This window comes from Brassica napus, chromosome C7, assembly GCF_020379485.1.
Source record: "Brassica napus cultivar Da-Ae chromosome C7, Da-Ae, whole genome shotgun sequence".
NCBI classification, from domain to species: domain Eukaryota; kingdom Viridiplantae; phylum Streptophyta; class Magnoliopsida; order Brassicales; family Brassicaceae; genus Brassica; species Brassica napus.
The window spans coordinates 4,230,904-4,247,539 of NC_063450.1; the positions used below are offsets into that span (position 1 = coordinate 4,230,904).

Sequence of the window (16,636 nt, forward strand, 5' to 3'; positions counted from 1 at the left end):
GATGGATTATGTCTCTCGTCAAAGTCTGTTAAGTAAGCAAAGTCGACCTATCCATAAGAAAAAGGGGTTGGAGAAAACTAAGCCAGCAAAGGAAAAAGAAAATACTTTGTCGACTTCATCTTATTAAAAAAAAGAGGAAGTTGTTTAAGGAGAACATTCACATATACAAGAAGTTGACAGAGAATTAGGGTATATAAACTCATTGTCTTAAACTTTTTTCTTGAAGAGTTAATCGCCTTGGGTCAATTTTATTATTATTTTTCTTGTAACCAATTTAGATTTCCCTGGTAAACGTTTTTCAAGTAACCCACCATTGAATTTGTATTTTCATCTAAATTTGGATTCAAATTCAACGATTTCTGGTAAATAAAATAAATAAATAAAACTTATCAAGATAAACAATAATCTGAAATGTGAAATAAATAATATAATTGGTTTATATTTTTTGAGATGTAATTTTTTCCATCTCCAAAATGAACATGTATAACTGGTAAAAAAAATTATAAATATAAGTACATGCATCATGCATGGAACCAAAAAATATGAAGGTGTCTTCTTCATTTTAGTTATTTTGATTCTTAACGTTTATGAGACTTTTTGCTTTTTATTTGACGTTATACTCTGCTTAAAATCAGATAAATGATATTGATAGACGACACAAATTAAAATATGTTGTAATTTAAAGTATTAGAGCCATGATGCTGATGCTGATGTTTTGTTCATCTTTCAATATATAAACTTAGGAAGTGAACTCCTATGAATTAAAGTGCCAAATCAGTTCACCTATTTCCCGTTGAATTTGGTCATAGTAACAGCATCTCCAACCCAAGACCTTATTTTAAGGGGAGTAAAACTTCAAAATCAGGATTTGAGTGTTGGTTACTCCAACCATGAATCCTCAAAAAAAATCTTTAAAAATTTATTTATTTGCATTATCATCCTTGATATTAACAAAAGTTACTAATATTTATGAAAGAAATAACTTTAAAGACCAAAAAGAAAATAAAAGATAGTTTTGAGGTTGTGAATAGTGAAACCTCAAATAATTCACAACCTCAAAATTTGATGATACGAGGTTGGGTTGGAGATGCTCTAAGACTTAGAGGATCTCTACACACAACTTAAGAAACGCAAAATTTTGTTTTATTCATAACTCATAACCATATTATGTACATAGAGAATGATAGAAAGATACTAATCAAAAGTAATACATACAAAGGAGAAACAAACTCTCCAATACAAATGCCGTTTTAAACAGATTCATATACACTTGGTCGTACAGTCAAATGAACACAGATTTATATATATAGACTATAAGATAACATAACATAAGCTAGAACATGTATATGTTTCAGTTATGATGAACAAGTGGCGCTACACTTGGTCGTACAGTCAAATGAACATCCTCCGCTCTTGCTAGTGCTTTTATAACCTTCCTTGTTAACGTTGGTTGATTTGTAGCACGTCTCAGGACACTTCAACTTCTTACCTTTACAAGGTCCTTGCATGCTGCATGTATGTACCCCACTCATAAAATTTCCAGTTCCGGGAAACTTAGGAATCCCATGAGTCCCATGATGAAACCCTTGAATCCCGTGAACCTTATTAATCCCATGGAACCCGGATTTGGAGAAAAAATCGTGGAATTCACTATCCCAGAGTTGACGACTTGCTTGAGATGAAGTGACAAACATGATTAGGAGAAGAAAAGGTAGAAGGATAGATTTTGTAGACATTTTGTTGCTGTTAATCGTGTGTGAATTTGAATTGTTATTGTTGTGAGATTGATGAGGATAATGTTTCGATTTATACAGTTATGGACTAGACTCTGACCAATCGTTTTTTAGACTATTTGATGGAAGCGGCAATGAGAAAATTTAGGCAGGCTACAAATTTTTTGGGAAAGTGTCTAATTTAATTTTCTACGGAGCAGATTGGTGGGAGTAATTTATGCAATTAAGAGCACATCCATTGCTTTTCTCAATGAGTTTCTAGTATTTAAAAAAGATAGTGAAAGACATGAGAGAGAGTGTCGAAGAGTTCTAATTTAAGAACATTTCATCATAATATCTAGAACCTCAAATATATTCAATTGGTAAAAAGAAATTAAAATGTAATTAGATAAATGTAATATTGATCTAACTAGAGGCAGAACCCCTGCGCTTGGTCGTCAACTGAGTTTTTAATTTGATCTGATTATTTATCATTTCCATTAGTTTTTAATTTGATAAGCCACATTTTTATTTTATAAAATTCAGTTTATTATTTTCTATTTTTGTTGGTTTTTATGTGGTATGAAAAACTAAAATCATGATTTTTTGTTTGCATTTATGAATTTTCTTTATATATTTTTAACCTTTTGTATATGGTGAACTATATTTTTAGTTTTTTACTAAATTTATATTTTAAAGAAAAAAACTGATGTTATAAAATTAGATAGACTGAAAATGTACTAATAAATTGGGCCATGTTCCGTGTTCGTTAATGAAGTAAATATAAAAGCTTTCTTCTCTTTGAGCTTTGAGCTGTCCGTCTGAGAATTTGTGATCAACGCGCCCTTCCTGTTTCAAAATGTGATTTGTCTGGCTAGGAATTTTTCAATTGAGGAAGGTGCTAGTTTTATTGTTATGAATTGCTGACCTTGGTGGTTGGTTGTGACGGAGGTAAGGATTTCTACATGAATCTCATCGTCTTCTTCTAAACCTATAATAAGTTTGGGTGGCTAAATGTTTCGGACAATCTTATCATATATAGTTTTATTTAACAGAGAAGAGAAGGTGGTGAGACATACCTATATCTCCAGAGTTGCAACCGATGGACCTCCGTGCTGCACAATAATTACGTGAGAAAAAGGCTTTTGTCCTTAAAGAAACTGAGATAAAAAAAGGGGCAAATAAGATGTCCTTACATCAGACTGCTTGATTTCACACAGGGTGCTGGGCACAGATTGGTTTTGATAGATAAATCACATCCTCGATCTCTAACATTGAATACATGGCCCCTAATGATACGGTGTGGGTTCTGAAATTACCTAAAAAAGCATTGGGACCAGTGGCGGCCCAGATTCACATTTAAGGTGGGTTTATTTAAAATATTTTTGTATTTAAATCAGTGAACCTATAAACCCAGTGATTCAATATGTAATCCGGTTTGTGTTTGAAAAAATATCCATCAATTAAAAACTTGATAACCCGCAAAAACCGCTAAAACAGGCTGCATGTTGAACTTATGGGTGATTGGTATATAATCCAATTTTGTTTAAATTATTTTTTTAAAAAATTTAAAATTTAATTTCAACGTTTGGATTAAATATTTAAATAATTATTAATTTTGATATTATTGTACAGTTTATTATATGTCGTAACTCTAACTTGTTATAAAAATTGTTTAAATTATATTTTTATGTGAAATGAAAAATAAATAATTTGAATTTTAAAATTTTACTATGTTTTTAAACATGGGGTTTTCTTTTATTTTTAATATTGATATATTCATAATTATATGTTAAAATAAATTAAGAAATGACATAGTTATCCACAGTCAATCTAATAACTCAATGACCGAAAAAATAATTAGATTCAACATCTAGACCGTGTTTAAAACATTAATTAAACCTTAGTTCATTCCCATTAATTTGTGTGGTGAAAATAATATATATTAAAGTATAGTATCAATATTACTGTTTCCAAATGACATAATTTTTTATTTATTGGACTTCATAAGGTAGTCGACAGTTTGTAATATTGAAATTAGTGGATCACTGATATTTTGGAATTTAAAGGGTGACTTTACAAAATATGCATACATCTTAGAAGTAGTTACAAAATTATTTTATTAGTAACATACGTATATGACAGAATTAGATCCGAAAATTTTGGAATAAAAGTAAAAGTTACAAAATTATTTTATCAAGGTGGGTTATATGATATATTTAGATAATCAATTAGATGCAGTTATATTTTAAGTTGGACTCAACTATTATTAACTAAGCATGTTTCTAATTTAATAGTATTGATTACACGAACTGCACATTGCTAAACCCTAAAAGCGCAATTCACAGACTATTAGATCAAACCAATAAAAAAAAAAACAATCACTGATGAAACTTGACCCACCTGAGAATACTGAGAAAGTAGCTTCACCCGTGGAGCCTTAGCTCGCTTCTTCCCTGCCTTCGACTTCTCACCATCCGTCACCACTTCACTTAAATCCACACAAACATTAGAAATGATAATTAATCAGACAAAATCGTGAGATAGACCACCAAACCTGCTATTCTAGGTGTCGTCAAGACATCGGCTTCAGGTTTTGTGTCAGCTTCAAGAGAGATCTCCATCACAGGCACATCAGTTAAAACAGGCTTCTCCGCATCCATAGCTTGGGGATCAGAGGATCCAACCTCCAGCTCTCCAGATTCCGATCCAGGATTCTCAACCGGTCCTTGATTCTCAACCGGTCCTTGATTCTCAACCGGAACCTCACTCACCGACGAAGACCCCGCCAGTTCCGCCGCCGTCACCTAAGCTATAAAAAATCAAAATCAGAGTCGAAAAAAAGAAACTCAGATTCTGACAAGAACTAATGTACAGATTCAATAGCGGCATCGATGTTAACCTTAGATCGCTTGGTAGGGCGTGGAGATGATGAAGACTGTTCAGGGGATGAAGAAGAAGAACAGAAACGCTTGGAAGTGGAAGAGCTACGTCTCGTCTCAACCATATCTCACGAAATCGAAAATATCGGAGTAACTTTATGTAAATGAGAAGAAGGGGTTCCTTAGAGCATCTCCAAAAGAACTCTCTATTTTAGAGTTTGCAAAACTCTATGTTTGAAGTTTCAAGGTGTTCTTCTCCAAAAGTGAAACTTCAAATTTAACTTCAAAATTATTTGTAATTTATACTATTGTCCTTATATTTGCCATAATTAATATAAATCAATAAAAATTTTATAAATAACTAGCACATATATATATAAATATTATATTAATTAATAAAATATTATACTAAAATATAAAATTATAAATAGAAATACATAATTAAATATTAAACTACAAGCAAAATAACACATTATTCCATAAAATTATTCCGTAATGGTCCATCTTCAGTTACACACAATTTGTTTAGACAATATTTTAGAGGTTCCGAAGAAAATTTACTAGACTATTAGTGTTGTTGTAATATTTAAATTTGTGTAATAATTTTGTCTTCATGAATCTTTTTAAAAGTTTTTTTATTAAGTTTCTTTTGCAATATTCTTGTTGTCTGACTCTAGTTTTAAATATTATAAATCTTATTTAAAATTTTTTATTTAATTTTATGTGTCAAATTTGAATTTATTAAAATAAATTTTAAATATTTATGATATACAAAAGTTTTACAGAATAAAACGATAATTTGAAAATACTTGAAAATCATAAATGTGATGTGTAATTGATTATAAGGACCAAAATGCAAATAAAAAGATGAAACTTCAAATTTAGAGTTTTGAGTAGTGAATTTCCAAATATGAAGTTTCACTCCTTAAAACTCTAAACTTGAAGTTTCTTTTTGGAGAGCAAAAACCTATATATTTAAAGTTATAGAGTTTCTTTTGGAGATGCTCTTAAGAAGATTAATCAGAAACTTTCCAGCTACCATAACGATCCGTAAAACTATCACTCTGTTTATGAAATTAAATCATAAACATATGTATTTAATAACCAAACCAAACCTGATAACCAAACCGGACATGAACGTGGGACCCACAAACATAAAGGAGTCGCTGTTATGGACACCCTCGGGAGTGAGGAAACTGTACTATTATTATATAGATTTTTGTTTACAAAACTCTGGTTCCATGTCGAGAAAGCTGCTCTAATATTTTTTTTCAAACACTATTTTGGTGTAGTCTCTCCAAAGCACGACAAAAATGAAATAAGAAAACAATGCATCACTAGCAATACAATATTTGGATAAGTGTCACTTCTGTGTTCACTGAATTCATGAGTAATTCTAAAATAGATTTCTCTCTAATATATTCTTCTATTTTGTTTTTTAAAAAGAATATTCTCAAAAAAATCTATTTCATACAATTATGACTTTTTTAAATTAATTTTTTCTTAAAATTTATTATGTAAATAAAAAGTCTGATTTATTTTTATAAAAACTGTATTTTTCTTTTAAAAAGTTGTTTTGGTTATAACTATATAAGTTTTAAAGTTAAAAGACTATTTTGAAAATGAAAAGTATGGCTCTATAATAAAAAAAATGCTATTTTACCTCTATATATAGATAAAAAATAGTAATCCCTACTTTAGAGAAATAAATATAGATAGGTTGTAGCACTTTTTACTCAATATAATATTTAGAGGTAAAAATAACAATGGGTTGAAAATGATTTTGCTAGCAAAACAACTAATGGGTATATAATTATTTTTTATACCACACTATAAAAATATGGAAGAGGTAATCATAAATAATAAAACATTGATTCATTTATTTAAATAGAAAATATCTTTACAAAAGTGCAGGTTAACCTCATATGAAAAAATGTCAAATATGTTCTGATGTTTTATAAAAGAAACTTAGGTGGGGGTATTGGATTCAGAAATTTGATAGAATTAGAAGGAATTATAGTTTCCATTAAATTCCACTGTTATTCAATCGTGGATTTCATCAATTCTTTTAAATTATTTTGTTATTGGATTAAGCATTTGGAATCATTCTTTTAATTACTTTAAATTCTGTTGTTATTCAAATAGATTCTGTAGTAATGGTATTTAATAAGAATTTAATAGAAAATGTCATGTATAAATGTAAATGGTCAATTCTTTGCTCTTATGCAGAGATTTGTAATGAATCGTAGGAAAACACAAACAATAGCATTTCTCTACTTCTCATTTTTCCAGAAGTACGTGAAGAATGAAGAGACCTTTGTGGATGATAATTAATGAGTTACCGGTAAATATAAAGAACAACAATTAACAAATATAAAGTCAATGTTGCCTTGTTGCTGAAGAAACCCAGTGTCTGTTAACCAAATCAAAATGCCTTCTGAAACTTTCGGTTGTGTACTTTCGCATTACGAACACAAGAGCAAGATAAAGAAAATGCAAATACTTGGAAAAAAACTATGGCAGAAGTTAGAAGATACGTGGAGAGATGCTATGGGTTTAGATGATCTATATATTTTATTTATTAGTATTATGATTTTAATAAAATTGCTACAATCCATAAACTATAGTACTAATTACTATTTTTCTTTCAGTTTTAAGAATAAAATATTTTTTGTTACCTTTTTAAATATACGAGGATTCGAAAATTCATAGAATTTAGAGGAATTAGTATTCTATCAAATTTATGTATATTCTTTTAAAATCAATAATAGAAGTAAGCATAAGAATTAGATAAATGCATTAAAATCTCATCAAATCTTTGAAAATACTGCAAAAATTCCTGGATTGAATACCATCCCCTAAATTCACAGAAAATAAATTACTTATTGGTCAACTTACAATGATCTTATAGAATTTTATAATTTAAATTATTAGGATAACTTTTTAAATTAGTTCTAAGAAAAACAACTACAAAAATTTACAAAGAAAATTGGATTTTCTCTACTGGAGATTTGCATATGCACAGGGTCTTTTTTTCTTATTAACTTTTTATTGTGTGTTTAGTGTTCTAAGTTTTTGATATTTTGAAAAAGGCCATTTTTTATATTTTATGAATGTACACTTTATATTTGGTAAAAGGAAAAAAGAGCTTGAATTTGTGATATGCTCTATGGACGTGAGGAAATGAACGTACTTAACCAAAATTATATGTTGTTAATTGTTTGTTTTTATTGAATAGTAGTATCTGGCTAATCATGCGCCTGTGGTCGGGTGGCACAAGGCGTTCAATGGATCTATAAGAGATCCGAGTTCGAATCCGCTGCCAATCCGGATAAACACGGTGCGTGGTCACCGAGGATTTTCGCATTTCTCTCTGGAGAAAGATTTACCCTTTTTTTTTGCAGTATCTGGCTAGAGTTTACATCAAAGCCCAAGCTCGCTTATAAGTTATAAGTAGGAGGACACATAGTGTGATCATCCCGAGAATCAATGATATCAAGACCTAAATTTTCAATTCTTAAAAAATAATTTAAAAATAAAGAATATTGACTAACAAAAACTTAGAAATAGATTTACTTAAATATTTTAGTTGCGTATATTCATAAAACTAAATTTACAAAAGACAAATGTTAAAGTTTTCACCTAAAATGTTTTAAACAAAAATTTCTAAAGGCTTTTATCTTGCCAACCAACTATAAAAGGAACCAGCATCACTAGAGGCAATTACATTCCATTTCAAGGTGCAAGACTGAGGAAAGAAAACGCTACAATGATGGCTAATCCAGCGTTAATGGATGTTTCTACTTCCTTCAAGGGTGGAGTGATTTTTTAGGTCCCTTGAAACCCGATTCCGTAGCCATCTAATCTATTAAAACATGAGTACAAAAATAAAATAACCCTGAGTTTTCCTCAAAAATTACATACTTACGCCACTGGCTTAATAAACTGTCGTTTCATAAGATTCCTAAACCACCTAAATAAATTCTCGGCACTTAACCTTAATTAAATTGTACCTCATCCGGATGGACCAAAATTAACTCTTATAATCCCATCTATATAACGTCATTCTCGCCAGCATGCCTTGGTTTAGTCTGCATAATCAAAACCAATTGTATAAATATTTAACCATATAATTCGATCCAATCTCTATCATGCTTACGAAATATACATTGTTGTGCTATCAATGAACATTTTCTCATCTAAAATATTAATTTCATGTATTGTTGTGTTTACTCAGTTTTTTGTTATGATCAATCTTATGGTTTGTAACAGCATATATATTATGATTTATCAAACACGTATAAAATGTTATTTAAATACTTAGTTAGGTTACTGAGTATCATAATAAGATATTGTAGTTGGTATCATTATATATTATTGGTGCACAAAATCAAAACTAATAATTTATTATTTTCCTAAACTCAATAATATGCCAAATATGTTTCCTACTTCCACGCAATTATCATAAATAAAACGATATCAAGCAACAACACAATCGAGAGATCCTGTTTCAAAACTTGCAAATCAAGTATAGCTAATCTTTAAAACTAATAAATTCGATTATTCCTAAACTCAATAACATTCCAATTTTTTTTCATATTTCAAAGCAGTCAACATAACAAAAAAGGAAATCAATTGGGTTTTTGAGTTTTCCATAATTTATAGTAACTTAAAACCATATATAGTTGTGATTTCCATTCCCTGAGATTTTTAACATATATTATAGCACCAAAACTATAGGGACTTCCTAAACTAAATGATTCTATTCTTTTGAATATATTGTCCATTTTATATACAAAATCGGTGAATCTACTCCTATAAATAAGACCATACCTATCGTAGGAAACATCACTACTATTCCAAGAAAAACTGATTTAGTTATGAGTAGGTGAAACCTCTTTGAAAATCAGATTTTCACCCTCAGCCCTGCAACAAGAATGTATAGATCAACTGACCATTCTTACAAAATGGGCTTCTTGCAAAAACACAACAATCACAAAATCTACACTTAGGAATGATAACCTGTTTCTAAGTTTGGTAGATTTTCAAAGTGTTTTACATGGATCACTTAAACCATGTTTCCTCACTGGTACGTTTTCAAATTATTACCTGCGATATTGATTTGAAAAAAAAAAAACATTTTCGACCACTCTGTTTTTTTTACAGACTTAATGGGCGAGGTTATTAATTTGGGAGGGATAAAAACAGTTCATTGTTCATGCAAACCAAGGATGAAACCTGAGTTTACTCTTGAAGACATCAAGTAAGTACATGTTTTCAATTTAATTTGCTGTCTGTTGACACTAACAACGATGTATCCTGTTATTCCTACAGAACATTAAAATTAATTCCATAAGAACAATCAAGTTCCTCATTTATAAGACAACTCAATACTGTATTAGTACAAGAGTTATATGTGTATTGTAAGGTTTTGTATTGACTGTGCCTAATATCTTTCATCATTTTACAATTGTAATTATTTTTCTATTGTGACAGACAATAACAAATTCAAAGCAAGAAAGAGAGTTTTACCCGATGAGAAGCTCAAAGAAACGTAAAGAGGACTTGGACAGGTGATATCCAGAACAAATCTCAGGCGGGCTGCTTCTACGGATCAATGGATTCCCAGCAACACTACAAATCAAGAAAAAGAATGACTCATGATTAAATAAATATATGAATTGGTGAAAATCACTTGAGAACATTATAACTGGCCATAAAGAATACTCCTTTTGTTTCATATTAAGTGTCATTTTGGGTTTATGCTTACAGATTAAGAAAACAATTAATTTTGTATATTTCCTATATAAAAACACAATTACCAATACATCTAACCATATTTCAACCAATAGAAAAATAAATTACTAAATAAAACTAATAAATTTTGCATCGAAAGTCGAAAACAACACTTATTTTGTAACGAAAAAAATTCCCTACAACCACACTTAATATGAAACAGACGTAGTAGAATTTAGGGAATACCTTACCAATATTATCTCCCACCGCCGCTTCAGCTTCATTTTTGTTTTCTGTACGGTTCATATGATTTAAGTATAGTTGTATTATGAAGTGGATTTTGACATGCATGTGAAGATATATCGATTGAACAAAACTTAAAGAGTTCAGAAATAAGAACGAAGACATACCTTTAGATGCTCCTATCAAACCGTTCGTACTTTGATACCCTTTTTCCGTTGGATCGGGATCATTGTAGTTCCGTCTGATATGTGTTCCATTTGTATCAGCCTCCGATCGATTGTTCTTATTTCTTCATCTAGATGCAGTCGTTAAGAGAAGGGGAGAAGGTAAAGTTGTCGTTTTTGTTTTCGCTTGACTAAACTGATTTTTTTTTTTTTAAGTCACATATCAAATAAAAGTCACAGGTAAATAAATACATGGCCTATTGTATGTTGGGTTAAAATGTATAACAACCCTTTTGTCTAGAATATGTTTTTTTGTATTTTTCAATATCCATTAAGAAGCTCAATTTTCTAAGTTTATAGGTAGATTTAAGGATTTTACAAATTAACATAATAAAAATTACTAATAGCAAATAAATTACATAAAATTACTAAGAATAACATTTTGTAATTTTTAAACTCATAAAAATAATTTGTATGAGTATAAATACTTGAACGTATAATAATATTCTAAAGGTGTTTTTCGATTTTGTTATTTCATAATAAATTTAGTGTGAAATTTTTTATGAAATTTTATCGGTATATACTACCAACTGATAACAAATTAAACTACATATAAAAATAAATTGAATAAGGTATATGTTGTTATCTATTTACATTATATAAACATCATAATCTATATGATATATTTAAATAGTAATTGAAAAATAAAAACCAGACTTATAAATTAATCAAATATTTGTAGAGACAACCAAAAATGCTATCATAAAAAAGGTGAATTACATATGATATTGTTTTAAATCTTTTTTTTTAGTTGGATATCCAAAAATATTATTATGCAAAAGGGTTCAGATAAAACTCGGATTCCCGAATCAAAAGAACCAAACTAAATTCGGTCCAAAAAATAGTATCAAGTCCAAACCAAAACTGGTTAAATATTCACATGAATTCAAATTTTTGTATCTAAAGAAATAGAACTGAACCTGGTCCAAACCGTAATATTACATGTATCCGAATATATCTGAATCATATTTATATATACTTAAATATTTTAATTATTTTAAATTTAATATCCAAAAATATATAAAATATTTTGAAATTGTCCAAAATACTTGAAAATATGTACAGATTGTCAAAAATAAATATTTAAAATAGCAAAAAAATACTCAAATCACCAAAAATACTTAAAATATATATTGATTCTCCATCTAAATATTCAAGTCAAACCAATTTTTATGTTGAATTTAAGTATTTTGATATGTTATTCAAATTCATATGTTATATATTATTTTTATTTTTATATTTTGAGAAAATTAAAGTATATTTAAACTTAAATGTTTAAATATAATTTAAACGGGTTATATAAATCCGAACCGAACCCGAAAGGATCTGAACCGAACTTGGACCAAAATTTATAAATACATGAATAGGTTAAATTCTTCAAACTCAAAAACTCAAAATCCAAATAGACCCGAACCAAACACGAATGGATACTAACATCGTATAAATATATTTATAAAAATTAAATTAAACACCTGCGCGAGCGCGCGGATCAAAATCTAGTAAGTAGTTAAGTGATTTGACAGTTTATAGGCTCTAAAAGATGAAAAGATCCTTTCCGGGCATTTTGTACCCGGTGGACGCAAAGAATAATGTTGATGTTATAATTCTAAAACTAGTCTCTTGATTATTCTTATCACTTCACTGTACTGCCTGCTGGTCTCAGTGGAGGGTAGGCCCTTGGTTGGAAAGAGAATGTGAACCTTTCAATCTTGGAATCATATCCAAATTACATAGACACTCATGTTACCTGCAACAATCTTATCTTTTATTACCTTTACGAAGAGTTGAGGGCGGAGTACTGAGACTTCCTCACATGATTATGTAAGCATAAATATTCATCATGTTCCTCGGCTCTGACTTCTATTTTCTTGAACAGCTACGGGTTTCTTCATCTTTAAGTTCTAAATGGCTTCATCTCTACAATGCTCCAAAACATACCTAGTCTTTAAAAGACTCTAAAATAGTCTCGAAACATAATAAAAATACTCTAAATAGGACTTATATGGCTAAAAACCGGAGAAATCCATAGTATATCATTGATGTAAACTTGGGAGGAGGCAGTCTCTGCTTCAAAAGCACCCCTTGTTACTGCTCACCGGATCAATGCCCCACTTCGTTCAAGTATTCCAGTTACTTGTTTTGTGATGTGCATGCATAAAATGCAGATGGATCAAAAGATGCTAAAGGTTCTTTCATCAAAAGTTTTGTAGGATCAATACTAATAGTGGAGGCGCTTGCCAGGCATCAAGTGCTCATGTCTGCCCTCCCTCTAGACTTCGTTGAGTTTCATGTAATTTCTCATACTCAAGTGTCTTCGTTTCTATTCTGCGTTTAGGTTTTAAGTTGAATGAGATTGCATGTCATACATGACATGGAAACCTCACTACTCTCCTCTTCTCCTTATTTTTTTTAGTTTATCTTTCACACTACAAATGTTCAAGCAGATGCTCTTGCCAAAGCGCCTTGGATAAATTTGAATGTAAACTCTATTTATGGATAGTTTTAAGGGCAAATCTCCAAAATAGCACATTTCTAAGTTTATATAACAAAAATAGCACTCAAAAACTAAAATGACCAAAATAGCACCTTTATAAGTTTATCCTTTGAAAATTTTAATTTTTTTATTTTTCAAAATTTGAAATCTTATCCCCAAAACCTCATTTCTCAACTCTAAACCCTAAACCCTAAACTCTAAACCCTAAACACTAAACCCTAAACTCTAAACCCTAAACCCTAAACCCTAAACTCTAAACCCTAAACCCTAAACCCTAAACTCTAAACCCTAAACTCTAAAACCTAAACCCTAAACCCTAAATCCTAAACCCCACCCTTTAACTCTAAACCTTAAGTTTGTGACTTTTGATAAAACATTAAGTGCTATTTTTGTGACTTTTAATCTTGAGTGCTAGTTTGGGAACAAAAACTTGATTTAGTGCTATTTTTGTCTTTTTCTCTAGTTTTAATTTGAGTACAATTTCCTTGACAAAATAAAGTGCTAAAAAGCTCCAAATTATTTTTTGGGCCCAAATGTTTTTAAGCAATATTTTTTCTTCATTGGGAGCGATTTCGTACTTGTATAGTTCAATCTCTTTCAAAATTGATAAAATATCAAAATTTAAGTTCTTCTTAATTAAATACACTGATACACACACAGAAGCAAAAAAAAAATATTTGGCCATTATTTCAAGAAGTGTAAAAACTATTGAAAATGCAACAGCTTGGATTCGAACCCAACCTCTTTATATTACCTTAAACCGGTTGTAACCAGTAGAACTAAAGACTATCGTCATCCATTTTTGTTGGTCCCTAAAGTAAATTAATTTAGTTTGGCTCTGAAGCAGATGCTTCATTAGCCTCTACTCAGGAACGGATCTGCACACATCATATCACTTCACCATGCATGGTCGTTCACTCTACATGACTAATGTCGCATGAACACCACTACCAGCTCTTTGCTCCGTGTACACTCTCCTTAAGCTCAGTCACCACTTGACCATCGTCGGAAAATATACAAAACTTTCATATGCACAAGCCATTGCTACTTTTATGATATTACAGACCGATCCATTAATTTGCTGGGAATGTCCTAAAATCATTTGTACTTACTCTTGTTAAAGTCGTAAGTCGAGGTTCGACAATCGTATAAAATTAGGTGGTTATAATGTTTTGCTAGAAACCGCTTATAATCTATAGATTGAGAATCTATTACTAATATTATATGATCCTATAGGGTCACACACCTAAGTAAACTGGATCAATGTCATATATTGGGTTTTAGGAATAATATATATATGATATATATTATAAGATATACATAAAGATGTATATACATGATAATGATAATTAATTATCATTTGACCATCACGTGCATGCATGGGCCTGACCCTTTAATGAATTAGGTTAATCACTTGTTCATTATATAAACATGTGCCGTGATGTTTTGAGAATCAACACATCTCACGTGAAACCCTAATAGCAAAAGAGACAAAAGAGTTTGTCAAGTTCTTTGAGATTTGATCTCGACGGCACTAGCATCCCGTATCGATCCAGTTTGTGTGCGTGTGGATACCGGTAGAGGCATGACGTTTGGAGTGCTTGAAATCTCGACTTGGTTTATTCATCTTTCCGCTGCGAGTAACCAGGTATATTCAAAACCGTAAGATCTAGATTTATTTCAGTATTTACATGAAATTCTAGGCAACTGAATTCATAGCTTGATTTATAAACTGTTATAAATAGATATGAATTTCCAACAGTGGTATTAGAGCCTACTTGTTTAATACTGAAATTGAATAAATAAGTATATGTTAGATATATGTGATTGCTAAAATCTGTATGAAAATTGGATTATGATTTGAAGTTACGTTTCGTTCATATGTTTTAGAAGATGAATACATGAAATCTGACTTATTGATTTACGTGTGAAGGAATATTTAACTTTGGGAAAGTCAATATTACACATGTATGAGATAACTATAATCGTCCGATTATTATGCAACTAATATATAGTTTACAATATAGTTTACTTGCTTATCGTATGATATATTTAATAACAAGGCATCGCGCATTATCGTAATGTTTGACTGCATGTTTTAAATATTTAGAAATAGCGTATTCGTGACTAATGAAATCAATTGAATCAAAGTGTTTGGTTCCATTGGTTTAATATGATTAGTTTGGTTCAATTGGTTTGGTCGTTTGATAAGATTTTAATTAGATTAAATTCTAAAATCAAATATATAAATAATTAATTTATTTTAATTAGATTAAAATTATTTTTAATAATTTGTAATCCAATTAAAGTACATATAAGATATGTATTAGTTATATTTATATTTTATATCAGATATAAATTTTAAATATAAAAGTAAATTGGATTAAAATTTATTCCTCAATAAATTTCAAGTATTTTTGATGTCTACCCAATCTTATCAACCATCAAGGCTCGTTTCGTTGTAAGATGGGCTTGCCAAAGCAAGGTGTCTACAGTTACATGAGTGAGGTGGATGGTAACGGTTACCATATGAATTAAGATTGGTTTACTTGACTAGGCTATCAAAACGGTTTTGGGCTTAGAGACATAGGTTGGATAATATATAAGATGTCATCTGACAACCAAGAATTATATTGGATATAATTAGTAAAGTGTTGTTTACCTAAATAGCTATACATTCGGGCGATGAGCCAAAGTTCACTCGGATTTTAGTGAAATATGGATCTTGGATATTATATTCAGTTTGAGGAAAATGTTTTGAATATAATATGAGTTTTCTTAATTGTTACGATTTCTCTAATTCCTGAACATCATATTAATATTCGTTATTCCTCTATTCCAGCAATGTTAACTCCTCACAACCCATTTTCATTCCAATATGCCCTTAAGAAGGACAAATTGAATGGATCAAATTTGCTCCAATGGTATCGAAACCCGAGAATTGTTCTCAAACAAGAGTTTACACCCTACTTGGAAGATCTGAAAAGGAAAAAGACTTTTGAAACATCGTCTAAGGGTATTTATGTTATAGAAGTAAATGTTACTACTTCTGGTTCTACTTCTTGGGTATTGGATACCGGCTGCGGTGCTCATATTTGTACGAATATGAATGGCCTAAGAAACAGTAGAATTTTGGAGAACGGTCAAGTGGACCTACGTGTGGGAAATGGAGCAAGAGTTGTTGCATTAGCCGTGGGAACATTTCATTTGTCTTTACCTTCAGGCTTGGTTTTAGAACTTAAGAATTGCTACTATGTACCTGCTATAAGTAGGAATATTATTTCCATTCCTTGTTTGGATTTGGAAGGATTTCAGTTTTCGATCAAAAACAAGTGTTGTTCCTTT

The 16,636-nt window shown here is 30.3% G+C and overlaps 1 protein-coding gene across 1 annotated transcript; it reads right to left on the minus strand.

Annotated features, from left to right (window-relative positions):
- Nucleotides 1-1,125: 1,125 nt before the first annotated feature.
- LOC106395010 lies at nt 1,126-1,791 on the minus strand. Its single transcript, XM_013835546.3, has one exon. The coding sequence runs from the start codon at nt 1,734-1,736 to the stop codon at nt 1,356-1,358; it is 381 nt and encodes a 126-aa protein (XP_013691000.1). The 5' UTR covers nt 1,737-1,791; the 3' UTR covers nt 1,126-1,355.
- Between the last annotated feature and the right edge of the window lie 14,845 nt (nt 1,792-16,636).

Coding starts and splice junctions, on each gene's coding strand:
- LOC106395010 (XM_013835546.3), bottom strand. CDS start 1,736: ATGTCTACAAAATCTATCCTTCTACCTTTTCTTCTCCTAATCATGTTT.